The 15,148-nt window shown below is 38.4% G+C and overlaps 1 protein-coding gene across 1 annotated transcript; it reads right to left on the reverse strand.

Annotated features, from left to right (window-relative positions):
- Positions 1-7,954: 7,954 nt before the first annotated feature.
- On the reverse strand, positions 7,955-14,816 carry LOC149231463 (putative beta-D-xylosidase 7). The gene is made up of 8 exons (XM_089379198.1): positions 14,548-14,816; positions 14,062-14,454; positions 13,582-13,896; positions 12,670-12,839; positions 12,488-12,585; positions 11,415-11,765; positions 10,828-11,244; positions 7,955-8,820 (listed from the first exon to the last, which is right to left on the reverse strand). Exons 2-8 carry the CDS (start codon positions 14,449-14,451, stop codon positions 8,219-8,221), a joined length of 2,343 nt encoding a protein of 780 aa, XP_089235324.1. The 5' UTR covers positions 14,452-14,454; positions 14,548-14,816; the 3' UTR covers positions 7,955-8,218.
- Positions 14,817-15,148: the final 332 nt, after the last annotated feature.

Genomic DNA, 15,148 nt, shown 5'->3' on the forward strand with positions numbered 1-15,148 from the left:
CTTCTTTTTGCTGTCTTTTCAGGCTCCCTAAACAAGAAAAGACGCCGAGTTTTTTCCTTTGTCAGGCTCGTTAAACGTTTGATGACATCGGGTATTGTCGAAATGACACTCCTCAAGCATATGCTATCCCCGTCAAGCTTGTCATCCAAAAATAATCGGGGTACCTGCCAGAAATGGTGGGGAAAATGGAACTGTAACCGTAGTCGTGTCGGCAGTATGTCGCTCTTGAACATGGCACTCTTTTGCTTCGTGTCTGGGTGGGACCATCTCATCTTATCTTTCACTGGCCTCCGTGGGTTTGGGTTATCCTATTTGACCTCTCATCTGCTTATTGCCCTGTCACCATGACCCTTACTCATTTGATGTCAAATACTGCCAAGCCCGCCACAGTGCCGCCGATATGTTCAAGAGAAGTTGACTTCTGTAATAATACAACCTCATCTGCTATCTCACACAAATCATTTTTTCCTCTGTCTCGCGTCGATGATGTGGGAAACATTATGGCCCACCTTCGATCAAGGTCACTTCCTGTCGACTTCAGCTCATTATCCGGGAAGGCGACTTAGAGACTCCCTTCAGGTGCCTTAGAGCCTGCATGCCTCAATGGCAGGTTCTTCGTGTTCGACGAGAGGTTTTCATCATTGGCCTCCGATCGGATGATTCCGTGGATGTTCGACACCAGCTCATTGATTCACATACCGCGGATTGTACCTATAGTACCTTGAGGGCCATTGTCATTATTGGTGGTACCTCTCGCGTCTGTTAATAGTTTTCATCATTGACTGGTAATCAGACGATGTTCATGCATGTTCGACTTCAACCCATGTATTCACATGCTTGAACTTGTACTTTGTTCGGATCGGGACGGAGCACAAGACCCTGGATCCCTGTCTGTTATGGTCCAGGTTGCGATTTTGTGGATAATCATTACATGACTCATTGATGGATGGCTGCGCCCATACCTGAGTCTTTATGGATGGCTGCGACCATACCTTATCATCATTCTGGTCTCTTTAGCTGGGTGGCTGCGTCCATACCATAGACCATTCTCGCATGTCTTTTGGATGGCTGCGCCCATGCCTAGACTGCATGTATTTGATTGTCAGAGATTGTCGGTACTTCCTGGTGGTGTTCCAGTTCGGCGTGTGTTATAAAGCATTTCACCCCTCCCACTCTCTCGGACTTCATGCTTTAGGGGGCATCTGTTACACAGTAATTTGTCACTGCCTTCCTGTCAGTCACCCTGCTGTGTCAATCACTAAGCTTCATGCCTTCTGAACTAGCCTTAAACCCCCTTTTTCCAAAGTTTTATGCATCAGCGCGTCTGTTATAAAAATACCCGCGATGACTGGCGCTCCATAGTGTATTCCGCGCGCTGCCAGCGCGGAAGAACATCCCTTTCCCGCGCTGGTGAACATCGCAGCTTTCCCGTGTGCTTCCGCGCTGACAAGACTGTCCCAGTTATTGAGATGCGCCGACAGCGCGACAGTTTCCTCATTATCCGCGCTGATCCAGTTTGGGCGAATTCGTTCAAACAACCAGCCTTCCAGATAACTCCAGGCTTGGTTGTTAGCTTTGTGAATATCGACTCCCTTCTATGGCATGACTGTTCGACCTTTTGCAACCATTTCCCTCAAAGATAAGCTCATCCTTCCACCCTTTTAGGAGACTCCTTCTCCTATATAAACTTCCACCATTACCATGAGCAGCTAGTTAGACTTAGCTTGGAATAGCTTGGATTGTGCAGAGCTTGTAGTGCTCAGATTGCTGCTATAGGTGTGGTGTGCTAGGTGTGGAAGTGATTGATTGCTTAGGGAAGGTTGTTTCATGTTATTTGTGTGATAGAGAGAGTTGTTTGACTTGGGAGAATCATCCTCAAAGGTGAATGCTTGAGATACATGCTGACTGGCCCCTCCTGAGAAGGTTACCGACGTCAGAACATTTGGTTGTACTCTTCTCTATTCTGATTAATAATAGATGACTGCTATTATTGTTCCATTCTCATTTGTCTATGCAATGGTTAAATGTGAATTACATCTTTTCTGACTGATGTATGGTTGCTTTTACTAGATTTTACGCTTGTGTTTGCTTCCCTTTCGTGTGTGCAGGTATCCATTCGCGGAGATTGCGGAGGATTGTGACCAGCCGAAGCGGAGGAGCGAAGGCAACATCTCTTCGCCAAACGACAAGCGCAGGAATCCAAGTAGGTGCTCTTTACCTCTTGTTTAATTGTAACTAGGAACATGCATAGCAGCATTGTGTGATTGTTGCTAGACCCTTGCTGGGCTAGTAGGGATCGCCTCTATCCGTAGAGGGGATTTACCTCTCCAACAATGCCCCTTTTAAAAGTATTGGAAATGCCTTGGGTAAGTATATTGATTTTGTCAAGTCACAAGAGGGTTTGTCTTCCTGTGCCATGATCTGCGTGGAAATAGATCTAGACAAAGGGCTTATGGTCGCAATAAATCTCAACCTAGATAATTGGTCACATATCCAAGAGGTGGATTATGACCAGTTTCCTTTTAGTGCAAGGTTTATCATGAGGACAAACACTTTGCCAGAAGCCACACAAAAAAAGATTGAGAAGAAATAGAATCAAGTGGACGAATAGATCAATGGAAATAGCCCAAAAGGCAAAGAGGACCTGTAAAATTCTCTCGTGGATAGGACCCAAAAATAGCATTGTGTTTCTTTGAATATAATGGAATTTCTCACTGAAGAGTTTTATCAAACATTTTGATTATAGACTACTATAGATGCGAATTTTTATTTGTTTGTTTAAAAAAAATGTACCATAGTACAAGTATGTAACCATGCTTCTATCAGCTACCAATAAATCATGCAACACTTAGAAATAATGTCATTCACTAATAGCAAGTGAGTTCTTTAACAAGTTGGCAATAATAGAGATGTTATATAAACTCAGTGAAAGAGATTCATAACAATAGATATGGTAGAGGGACCTAGTAACCCACGTATAAAAATAATCTCCCAATTTAATGTTTAGCCCATTAAGGAAAAATCAACAAGGATGATCACGGAAATTAAAACTCTTAAATTTGTTGTCTTTTAACCCCTGCTACAGTCAAGGGCACACTACAGGAGTCCCTTATTTGACTAATTTGAATGCACATCACCCATATATATGTATCAGCCATTGAGAATGATCAACGCAACCAATATATGGAAGATATCTTTACCCAAAATGAGGATGATACGTCCTCTCAATCAGTGAGCGAGCACTACCCACAATGTAAATAACCCAACCGTGGAAATAAGGAGAAACTAGGCCCAAGTATGCACAGAACTTGACTTTCTAAGATGAAAAACTTTGTCAAGCAACCACTCATTCCTCCAACCAATATATGTTGTCCTCCTTTCTTCAAATCTTCAACCCAATAAATAAAGGATTCAACTAGCTCACAAGGAGAATAAATCTTGTTCCCTTTAGCAAAGAAACTCACCCAGTGTGAGTTCAGTTATAGTAGCTTCAACCCACTAACTCTATGGTAGAATGAGGCCCCTCTTTAAAGGAAATATTGTCTTCAGATTTGATTTGGGCCTCCACCTGAAAGAAGATATATAGAAAACACAATTTCAAAAGATAAAATCAACTGATAAGACTTATTTACCTCAACATTTTCTACAAATTTTTACTCCATGATAGTGCAATGGTGAATCTGAGTGATTTCACTCTCAGGACCAACTAGGGTGTTTAGTTTCAACATCGAAACTAGCTATGGTGGCTAGGGTTTCTCAAACCTCAGGATTCTCTCTAAAAAACTCTCTGAGAGCTCCTTTTCTCAAAATGCAAGTGTTAGAATGACGAGAGACTACTCACTTTTCTATTTTATAATTGAAAGGTCACTTTTGCCATCATCTTACCCTTTTAATTTTTTATTAAGTCACTTTAAGAGACTTTCACTTTATAAAATTAAAATGACTTTTCACTAGTCTAGGATATGCTCCCATTTTCACCCCTTAGGAAATTATAAAGTTTTCATAGGCAAAACATATCCCCTTATTAAAAAAAATCCCCGCCATAGCCTAGGAAACTTATTAGGATAGCGGAACCCACCTTATTTCTCTTAAGCAATCAGGGACATTAAAGGAACATCCAAACAAACTAACAACCGACTATGGTAGAGAGGTCCAATAGGGAACAAAGGCAAGGGCCTAACCTTTCCAAACCAAGCGAAATCAATTCTAAGAGAAGGTACTAGCAATCAAGATGCAACGAAGGCTAATAGAAATAGTTTCAAAGTGCTCAACCTAGTTGAAGAGGAAGGCAAGTTTCCCTCAAGCATCGTCTCTTCCTCTCCTGGGAAGGTCTCCAAAACCTATCCTAGTCTTCCTGAGGATAGAATTCCACCCCTTAAGGATGCCCCTATCGATGTGACAAACATAATCGACTCTTCGTCAAATGAGGGCGAGTTCCACTCTCCTAGGGCACTCAAACTGACGCCTTCATTGCCAGTTTAGCTAATGAAAAAGAAAAGATAGAGAAAGAGAAGGAACAAGATTGCATTCATCATAAGGTGGAAAGAAAAAGAACGTAGATTTTTGAATCAAAAAAGTTGAAAAGGACACAAAATTGGGAAGACAATGTATTCTAGACAAACACATAACAAGGAGACAAAATACAAGGAAAAGAAGCAGTTCATGCCCCAAACAAGAGGTCGCAAAATCTAATAGCAAATGATGAAACTAATCTCCTGGAATTGCAAGGGGTTGGGGTCGGATTAAGAATTTCAGAGGTTAAATCATTAGTTCAAAAAGGAAAACCCCATACTCTCCTGCTTTGGGAGACTAAATTGAGATCTTTGGTCAATAGTTTAGTCTTAAATATGAAATATTAGTCAATTCCAACAACTCTAATGTTAAGTGTTTAGAGCTTAATGATCCAATGGATCTACGGAAATATGTTGTAATAAAAATTATATTTTGAAGTAGGCTATATGTACTATAATTTTTCTTAAATTTTGGGGCTCTATTGGAAGGTATTCACCTCCAAAGACCCATATATGCTTAGTGTCAGTTATGATTCATCTTTAGAGGATAATTTTGGTTCAAGAGTTTGTATATGATATTGAAGATGAAAGAAAATCATAATGTAACTCCTAACTACAACTATGATATAAGCACAAAATTTTCAATTAATGCAAATATTTTCATTACTTTTAATATTGCCATTACAAGTTATTCACAAGGAACTTATTTTTATATATTTTCAAGTTAGTGATGAATGGCAATAGGTACTTGAGGGTATTGAATTAACTTATTCTTAGAATTTAGGCATCACCATTAATAATTGAGTTAAAGCTTATGCTCTGCTTCAAGGTGTCAAACTTGCTTCCTCCTTCAATCCACTAAACCTCATCATTATTGGTGATTCCAAAAATACCATTTACCATCTCCACCTTGGCACCAATCCTTCAAATGGCACAACAAGTTCTATTCTTCTCCAACATTGTTCCATCCTCCCCACCAAACCTAAGGTTGACTTGTATCATATCCTACACTCTCAACAATTCATATGCAAACCTACAAGCCCACAAGGCTCTCCTTGAAAACATGGTGTAATTGTGATCAATGATCAACGTCACCCCCTTCCAAGTCCATGATTATCCCCTTCTTAAATTCGATCCGTTCACCCACAACCTGTGTCAAGCCCTTGATGTCATAGCCTCATGTGAGTGATTTATATTTCGTCAACTTTCGTCTCTCCATCATTCAACAACCCCTCCCTTATAACGTTTCCATGCACTCAACTAGACCAAGATGGAAATTCCCAACAATTGGAGATTTTGAGGGTCTAAAGGTTTCATTATATCTCAACATGGGTTCTTTCCTAGATCGAAAAGGTCATCATAAACAATCGCTTTTTTAGCCCTTTGGAATGGTATGATGACTTTTGAAGCTCTATGTGTTCATATTGTTGCCTTTGATTCCTTGCATTCTATATTCCCTTGTTTTATTGCCATGGACCACTAGGGCCTTGTCACTATCATAGTAGCTTTGGGTTAGCACGACAGTGCAATAGATTATCTTGACTCTTCCCTCCATTCTCTTCAAATCCAATTGGCCAATTTGGAAGTTCAATTTGAGACATCAATGGAGTTGCTAAATCTAGCATAGGGATTGAATCCATTAGGTGTAGGATGAAATTGATGCACTCTGGACTCCGTTTATGGATTTCCAATGTGGCCGCCCACCTATATTATAGTCTTCCTCCTCACTTCACTCAATCACAATGTCTTCTCCAACAATAGAATTCACTCTCCCAAATCTCAACATACCAACCCTGAATACAACTCAAAATAACAATGAACCCAGAGGATCTCCTACTACAAATTTATTTGACGCAATGGTTTTTAATCTTTATACTAGGAATCTTTCTATGAGCTTACTTTGTAAACATATTTTTTGAATAGTTAGTCTTCTTCTTTGAATCTTCCCAGTGTCACTCAAATCCCATTGTTTTGAAATGGTTCCTAGTAAGCGATACTCATTTTCTATGAAATGATAGAGAATGAGTATCACTTACTAAGATGTGGTCCAATGGTTAGGTAGGAGATTTAGTCCCCACTAGTCTAGTGGTCCAATCCTAGGCAAGGCTATATATGCCTCAGAGCTACTCCAAGCATGATTTCTTTAGTTGAAAAACAAAACGATATTCATTCTCTATGTACTATTGTTGCATTCATCTCAATGTAAACTTTGTTATTATAATACAAAATCTCCTAATTTCTATATTATCCAATTTCTCATTAAACTTTTTTTTTCATGATTAAAATATTTTTAATTTATATTACTAAAACATTGAAATGCATTCATCTCAATATAAACTTTGTTATTATAAATACAAAATCTCCTAATGTCCATATTAGCCAATTTCTCATCAATTTTAAAGAATGTGAATCATTTAATATGATCCAAAACACCATTCACAAATAATCATCTCTTTAAAAAGTTAGCATTCACTAATATCAATAGCCTTCCCTCTAAAAACTTCATATTTTTCACAAAGACCATCCATCCAAACTTGCCCTCTTTGATTTGCATCACCTATAAAACTTTGAAAAGTATTATTTTTATTTTTCATGATTAAAATATTTTTAATTTATATTACTAAAACATTGAAATGGATTGTTTCCATTTTCAAAATGAAATTAGCACACTAAAAAAATTATTTTATATATCTTATTATAAAGTAAATGTTTAATTGTGTTATAAAATGAATTTACCATTAAAATAATTTTTAAAAATTAAATTATATTTTTTTATGTAATGATATTACATATGTTTATATTGATATTTATAATTAGTCTCAAAAGAAAACTCAATTAGTGATCACCATATTATAAAGTATTATATTAATCATAAATTAGTTTAAATCCCCACAAATCAAACCAACCAAAATATAGACATAATTAATATTTATATTTATAATTTACTTCATAAAAATAAATTAAAATAACTTAATTAAACCTAAAAGCTTTCATTATAAACATGTATTAATAAAAAAGTAATTATATAGTAATTATATATATAGATATAGATATATATATAATTCATATTAATTTTAAACTATAAACGAGTTAAAATAATTAGAATACCTAAAATGATTTTAATTTTAATTTTTAGTCAGAGATTTTATTTGTATGCCGTTATAACCAAGGAATCCATTGTAAACTTTTATAGTAATAATAATAACTAATTTAAACATTGATGATTAAATATAACCTCACCTATATAATGACATGTACTTGATTTTCTTGTCACATTTTTCCTCCTTCCATGTCACATGTTCCTCGATACAAAGGAGGAATAGAAATAGAAATAGAAAGCTTAATCGAATAATAACTTGGGTTCACAATGACAGAAATGGAAATACAAAGCATCTAATCAAATAACAATTTAGGAATCACAACAATGGCAGCAGATGGAGTCGTTAAAACCATAAAAAGCTTAATCGAATAATAACTTGGGTTCACAATGACAGAAATGGAAATACAAAGCATGTAATCAAATAACAATTTAGGAATCACAACAATGGCAGCAGATGGAGTCGTTAAAACCATAAACACCACTGTTATTTTACTTCCCAGATGACAATGCGAATATTGTCATGAAGCCATTTTACTTCCAGAGATCAAAGACAATGCGATTATTGTCCTGAAGCCAACCGGATTATCACTATAGCTGGTACTAAGTACTATGGATTTCTGTTCAAGTGTTTGGTAACAAGTGAAACTGAATACTGGGTATCACCAACTATTAGAGAATGGGAACCAATAGCCAAAAGTCTTTGCCCATTCTCTTCAACAGTACTGAAGTGATCACAAGGCTTAACCACAAACGTAATTTTGGCTGTCTGTTTACCCGGGACATGAACACTGCGAAATCCAATTAGCTGCTTTTGTGGGGCTCCTTTGTGGGTTGCAGGGGACTTGGAATACAACAACACTGCATGCCTCCCATCCATGTTATCATGGTTCCACACAAGTATGGAGGATCTGAATTTTAACTTCCTGCAAGGGGTGTTCTCCACTCTGACATGAGCTTTTCCTGTGTCACCAAGGGCTTCAACATGCTCCATTGTCACATTCAGATCAATCTTCTTGATGGTTGTGGAAGAGAACTCATATGAGTATGCTGAGTAACTCAGTCCCTGACCAAAGTCAAACACTTTCTTCCCTGTGTAAAATCTGTATGTACGGCCCGGATAGCCTGTATGATGATTTGGACGCATGTTCATGTCCGTCATTGGTATCTTCACGAAGTCTTGAGGGTACCATGTCATAGGAAATCTCCCACCTAAACAGTACAAACATACACATCTCATCCAAGTACTTCAATTTTTCTGCAGTATGTTTTGCCTTTCATCAAAAGAAACTGATAGTATACAAATCCCAAATTCACAAAAAAGATAACAACAAAAATACAGGCCAGTGCCAAAGGGACAAGAGAATTCTGATGCTTTGTTCCATATTACCATTGGTAGTATAATTCATTTTACACCAGTTTTTTCTTTACTTGGCTTCGGAACTAAAATATAATCAACAAAATAAACTGATAAAAAAAAAAAGATCAGCATGCTAACAAGGAGATGTGCGGTTATGAGGAGACCCTGGATTTCAAGAACATTAGAGATATAGAAAATAGTTATTATTCAAACAATTTTTCTACATATTTTCTTACAAACTTGCAATTAACACTAAAAGATCCTAATATAAACTTCCTTCAATTGCTGTAACAGCTCATAATTTTGTTGTAAAAGATGCATTTGACTCTGCATTTAAAATTAATATCGAATTAATCGCTTTAAATGTTTGAGTAGCCCACATTCTCCATATATTGTATTCACAAGGAAACCAAACAAATTCTAATATAGCCGACAATTGCTACTTAAATGAACTAAACAGTTCTTAAAATCGTTAAAAAAAATCACTAACATTGCCTATAAACTAAGCAAAAAAATACTACAATTGCCTGTAAAGTTTAAACTAAGTATAATCGTTGTCATTGCCTATAAACTAAGTAAAATAAATCACACTCGAATTTTAAAACAAAATTGGATAAGCACTACTAAATAGCAGAAAACAGCATGTCAAGAACGAAAATCCTACATGAAACGGCTTACCTTAGAGACATTCAAAATTTCCAAGCCGGGCTATAACTTGAGAAATTCAAAGGGGCAACTCCACAAGGAGAAAGGTGGTACCAGAAACTGGTCAAGGGCAAGGAGAGAAGGGATGGAATTCTAGCCTTCGAGAGCCTTCCAATTCTAGCATCAATCTCTGGATGGCCAAAAGGCCAAGACAGAATCGTTGGTTAACTCCCAGAAGATCTGATGGATTCTGGAATGATGTTTTCCAAAATTAAGGAACAGCTCATAATCACTTCGAATGGCATCTTCAGAAACAGTGCAGCCATCGCCAATGTGGAGGGCAAATGGAACCGATAGCTTAGTCTTTCTGTTGGAAGATACGGTCAGGCCTTGGTCCTATTGAAGAAGAGCACCAAGCACAAGAAGAAGCAGTCCATGATGAAGCAAATCGAAATACCAATTGTAGGATATTGGGTCAGAATTTTTTGTTACTTTACTCTTCTCTGATGCCAATTGTAGGATATTGGATCAGAATTTTTTGTTGCAATTGTTAACCATGGCAGGATGTCACTAGCATTTTAGTTATCTTTTTGTTTAAATTTCAGAAAAAGAACAAGGTTTGGCCAGTAAGACCATAGGAAAAAATAGTATAATGGCTACTGTAACAAAGCCCATGAGGGCCTAAATCTATGTTTTTAAAGTTTATCGACTCTTCTTGCCAAGAAATTTAGACAATTTAACAGAAGGTTATAGTCTCATCAAATTTTATGGAAAACCTGGATTGCACGTGGTAAATGAAATGGCTACTATTTAGATGGGTTTCCAAAAATATAAGAGAACCCTAATTTCCACTAGCAGGAACCTGTGAGTACGTGTAGCATTGTTTTGTAAAAATAGCATCCCTTAGCACACAGATCAGCAAACCACTCTAATTAAAACCGCAAAAAATGGGGAGGACTAAATTTAAGAACTTAGAGACCCTTTGGAGAGCTACTTTCTGATAGAAATGAAAACTAAACGCTTTCATTGCTGCCATGGCCTTCTCTGTTTATGTATGATGATGTCTCTCATAACAAATTTCACTTATCAAACCAAAGATATAACAGAAAATAATAGCTGAACCATGTGAATGATGGGAAAAGGAATAGCGTTGAAGTATAAAATCCCAATAGTATGCTTTGAAACAACAATAAATGGATGGGATGATAAAATACCTGGATTGTAGTCACCAAAAATAATCTCTGCAAGTGCCTGACCACCAGCCTGACCAGGGTAGCCTGCCCAAATAATGCTAGAGATTTGAGGATCATTTACTGCAAACGACACATCCACTGGCCCGCCAGAGAGGATGACAAGCACCACAGGTCTTTTGGCAGCATGGGAAACTTGATACACTAATTTCTCTTGTTGGCCTGGTAGAGTCAATTTTATTCGGTCTCGTTCCTCCTTTTCTTGGGTTTGGTCTAAGCCAACGACTACAACCACTTCATCCACTTTCTTTGCAATCTCTACAGCTTCACCGAACAAATTGTTAGAAATGCATGCCAGGTCCTCACACCCGGAGTAATACAGAGTGTCCCTAACATATCTCTGCAGGCCTTGAAGCGGTGTTATGGTGTGACATGGAAGACCTGGACATTCACAAGCAGTAGGAGAGAGGATAAGTACTTTTCACTACCTACACATACGGTCACACGTGTGTAGATTGCAGAATGAAATAGCTATTTATGAATGATTCACGTGTGTAGATTGCAGAATGAAACAGGTATTTATGAACGATTTTTTGTCTAGGGAGACTGACCATAGTAGTTTCCTAGGAGAGTAGTTGCATTGTTGGCATTAGGCCCAATGACAGCCAATGACTTGGTCCGTGTTTTCGACAAGGGCAGATGTTTTCTGCTGTTCTTGAGAAGCACAATACCCTGCCTTGCAGCTTGCAATGCCAATCTTTGATGTTCAGCAGAGCACACAACCTGCATTTTAAGTTTTCCCTCCAGTTGATGGTTGAGATCACCATCAAAAAGCCCAAGACGCATGCGCACAGAGAACAAATTGCGAAGGGCTCTGTCGATATCTGATTCATTCACTTTTCCTTTCGCTATTGCTGACATTGTGTATTTTCGCAAATAATTTCCACAGTCGACATCCATTCCTGACAAAAGACATGTGGTAATACTACTATCAGAAGCAGAAGCAGTCATCTTATCAATAACCGCATGGTACTCCTAATATAGAGAAAACAAATCTACTGAAGACAAGGCTTTTTAAAATAAAATTGATGGATGATTGCAACTAGAGATAGGTTCTTTACCACTGTTTTTTGGGCTTATAGAGGTGCATTGTTTTAAATGCTTATTGGGTGTATTGAAATATGGCCACCACATAAACCCAAGTGCGATATGCAGCATGAGGTTTGGAAGCTCAAAGATGCGTATCTTGAGTTGACAGAAAAAGCTTATTAAATCAGTGTGGCCCATGGGGTTGTATATATGCAAGTTTTAGCTTCACAAACTCGAAGTGCATATCAAACCTGAGTTAAAATGGGTCCGTCCTGATGCATATGCACTTCCCTGTTTTCTGTAATTTCATGTATATTGCTGGAGGCTGTGAAGCTCAAGGGTGCATACCTTGAGTTACACAAACGCTCTTTAAAACAGAGTGGTCATCTATCGGGATTGACAATATGCAACCTCTAACTTCAGAATCTCAAAATGTATATCAAATCTGAGTTAAGATATATCTGCCCTGATGCTTTCAGAATATAAGATTGACGTCTATTAAACTAACTTGTATGTATTTGCCTGCTTTCAGAATAAAAACGAGTCTGTTAGTTTATATGCATTTGTATGCTTCAACGTTTATATGGGTAGTTACCTGCTTTCAGAACGTCCGCTACAGCATCTTCTGCAGTCGGTGTATACCGATGAGAAGTGTAAATAGTGGCAACAGCGTCACAGTCTGCTGTGATGTAACTGAAAGACAAAATTCATATCAAAGAGGAGTTATTCACCCCAAACAATTATACTCTGCATCTAACACATCTGAGGAAACATTACCCTTGAAATCCCCAGTCACGTCTCGCAGTGCTGGTGAGAAGGTTGAAATCACCACACGTCGGGACTCCATTAACACTGTTGTAAGAGCACATGATACCACTGGCACGCCCTTGCTCCACACAGCTCTTGAACGGCGGTTGATATGTATCCAACAAGTCTTGTTTGCTCACCTGCTCAAAAACATTAAATTAAAAAACTCTCTTGAATTAGCACAAACCCATTCAAATCCAACTTCCAGTTGCTAACATTAGCAATTTCTGTGAACCCAGATATGCATAGTGGAACTTTACCATTAAACCTGGTTGCATATAGAGAAGCAAGTATCTGGGGAGATTTTCAACACTGGGCAAAGCTAAACATTGTAGTTTGCAATCTGTATTTTTATCCCCACCGTCACTTAATAGGAGGATTTTACAGTGGTAAAAATAATTCCAGTGGACTGTTTAAAAGCATCTGGTAAAGATACTGTCAAGGGTTTGATTGTTGTAGGTCCAAGGCCAGCAAACAAGGTCGTTAGCTCCTTAATATATGCTAAATTTAGAGGGGGCGGTGCTGGTGTTTCCCAGTGAATGCACTTAATTTGAAAACTATAACAAATAAACCATTATGTCCGTAAAAGGTTAAGGAGGATAAATATAGTCCTCCATACCACTGAACATGCGGAGGTGTAAACAATGGAGGTGCAGTCCACAGTGAGAGAGATGTATGCCTGCGTGTGGAGGACTGTAATGCCTGATCACAGTACGACTGGCCTAAGTGGGTAATGGTGCACACCAGGTGTACTGATCGACATAAAACCCTGCAGCTTGGAGGCCATCGGAGACTATATTTATCCTCGCCCTGAAGGCTACTACCTCCTTAAATGAAAAACAGAGCAAATATGGAAATGCAGAGTTGGTAATAGAGTTTTACCATAGCATCGAAAGAGAAGCGAGTATGGCCCTCCCAGTTATCCATGTCGTAAGCTGTGAAATGCTTGCAGCAAGCAGAAGCTCTCAAATGAGTAGAAGAGCGGACATTTGTCTTAGAAGAGGAAGAAAGGGGATCGCCCTGTAATCCCCTAACGTAGGCAACAGAGTACCTGCTAGATAGCAGGGGATCTTCTCCCGGAGTTTCTTGACCCCGGCCCCATCGAGGATCTCTGAATATATTGATATTGGGCGTCCAGAATGTAAGCCCTGACGCCTGCCCTGCATTGTATATCGCTCTCGCTTCAATGCCAATTGCCTGCACAACCACAAGGCATATTCACTTCTTTAACCGAGATGAGTTATAGATATTCATAACATTATAGAATACAGTAGCAATGGCAAGGGTTCCTTCCTTTACTGGTAATTGAGATGAGATCTAGGCATTCATTACATTATAGAAATAAAATGGCAAGATTCAAACCTGGGCAATGTGATACCAGAGTTTGACATCAAAGGACGCAGCCGTTAGTATGACTTGAGGAAAACTGGTTGCTGTATGAATGGGACCATTAAAGTGAATGCCGCGACCCCACTGGGAAACTCCGTGCAGAGCTTCCGACCACCATTCGTATTTGGGTATTCCCAGGCGTTGTACGGCCGATGCGTTATTCGTTAGCTGTTCAACTTTCTCCACCAGGCTCAGCCGCGATATTAGATCTTCCACGCGCACTGTTATGGGTTTTGAAGAATCACAGAACGCGTAAGATCGTGTCGCTGGATTACTGCTATCGCACGCAAATGGAGGCTCCCCTGCTATCGCTCCTAATACCATCATCATAACTATATTCACCAACCAGCATAACGACTTCATCCTCTAATGAACAAAGAAGGATCAAATTTGATGCTCAGTTAAGACTGCAAGCAATGGACTTGGCTTCACATATACAGCATTCAAATGGCTACTCACAACTTTTTAGCAGTAGCTTTTCCGCGGCCTTTACTGTTTCTGTTTTTTCGATAACTGTGCCCCTGCTTTTACTGCAACACTGCGCTCTTCCGCTGCATTTACTGTTTCTGTTTTTCCGATAACTGTGCCCCTGCTTATCCTGCAACTCTGCACACTAAAACCTTCAATGGTCCCTACTAAAGTGGACGCTCTCTATTATCTTCCGACAAATGAAGCACATTTCAGATGGAGCATTTTAATGGGTTGATCACGCAGAAAGCATAGATCAGTCCGCCTCTTTATTCTTGAATATTTTTAAGTGAGATCCATGCCTTCAACTAAAATGTCTCAATTCCCACCGCTTTCTTCGGAAATTCGGCGCGTAAGTGACTTTTTGTTGATAAATTGGGGCGATTCCGATTCCTCAAAAGCATATTTGAAATATTCAGTTATAAGATGATGGTGAAATGAGCAATGCAGATGTGTTATTGAAACTAGTTTTTTTTGTGCGTATATATGGATGTAACACCTTAAAAAATAAATTTGTGATTTCAATAAATTTATGTAGTATTTTATAGAAATTAGATAAAAAAAATCTATCGAAAAAACTTCAAAAAATCGT

This window comes from Pinus tabuliformis, chromosome J, assembly GCF_031772625.1.
Source record: "Pinus tabuliformis cultivar Carrire ecotype Pingquan chromosome J, CPIR1, whole genome shotgun sequence".
NCBI lineage: Eukaryota > Viridiplantae > Streptophyta > Pinopsida > Pinales > Pinaceae > Pinus > Pinus tabuliformis.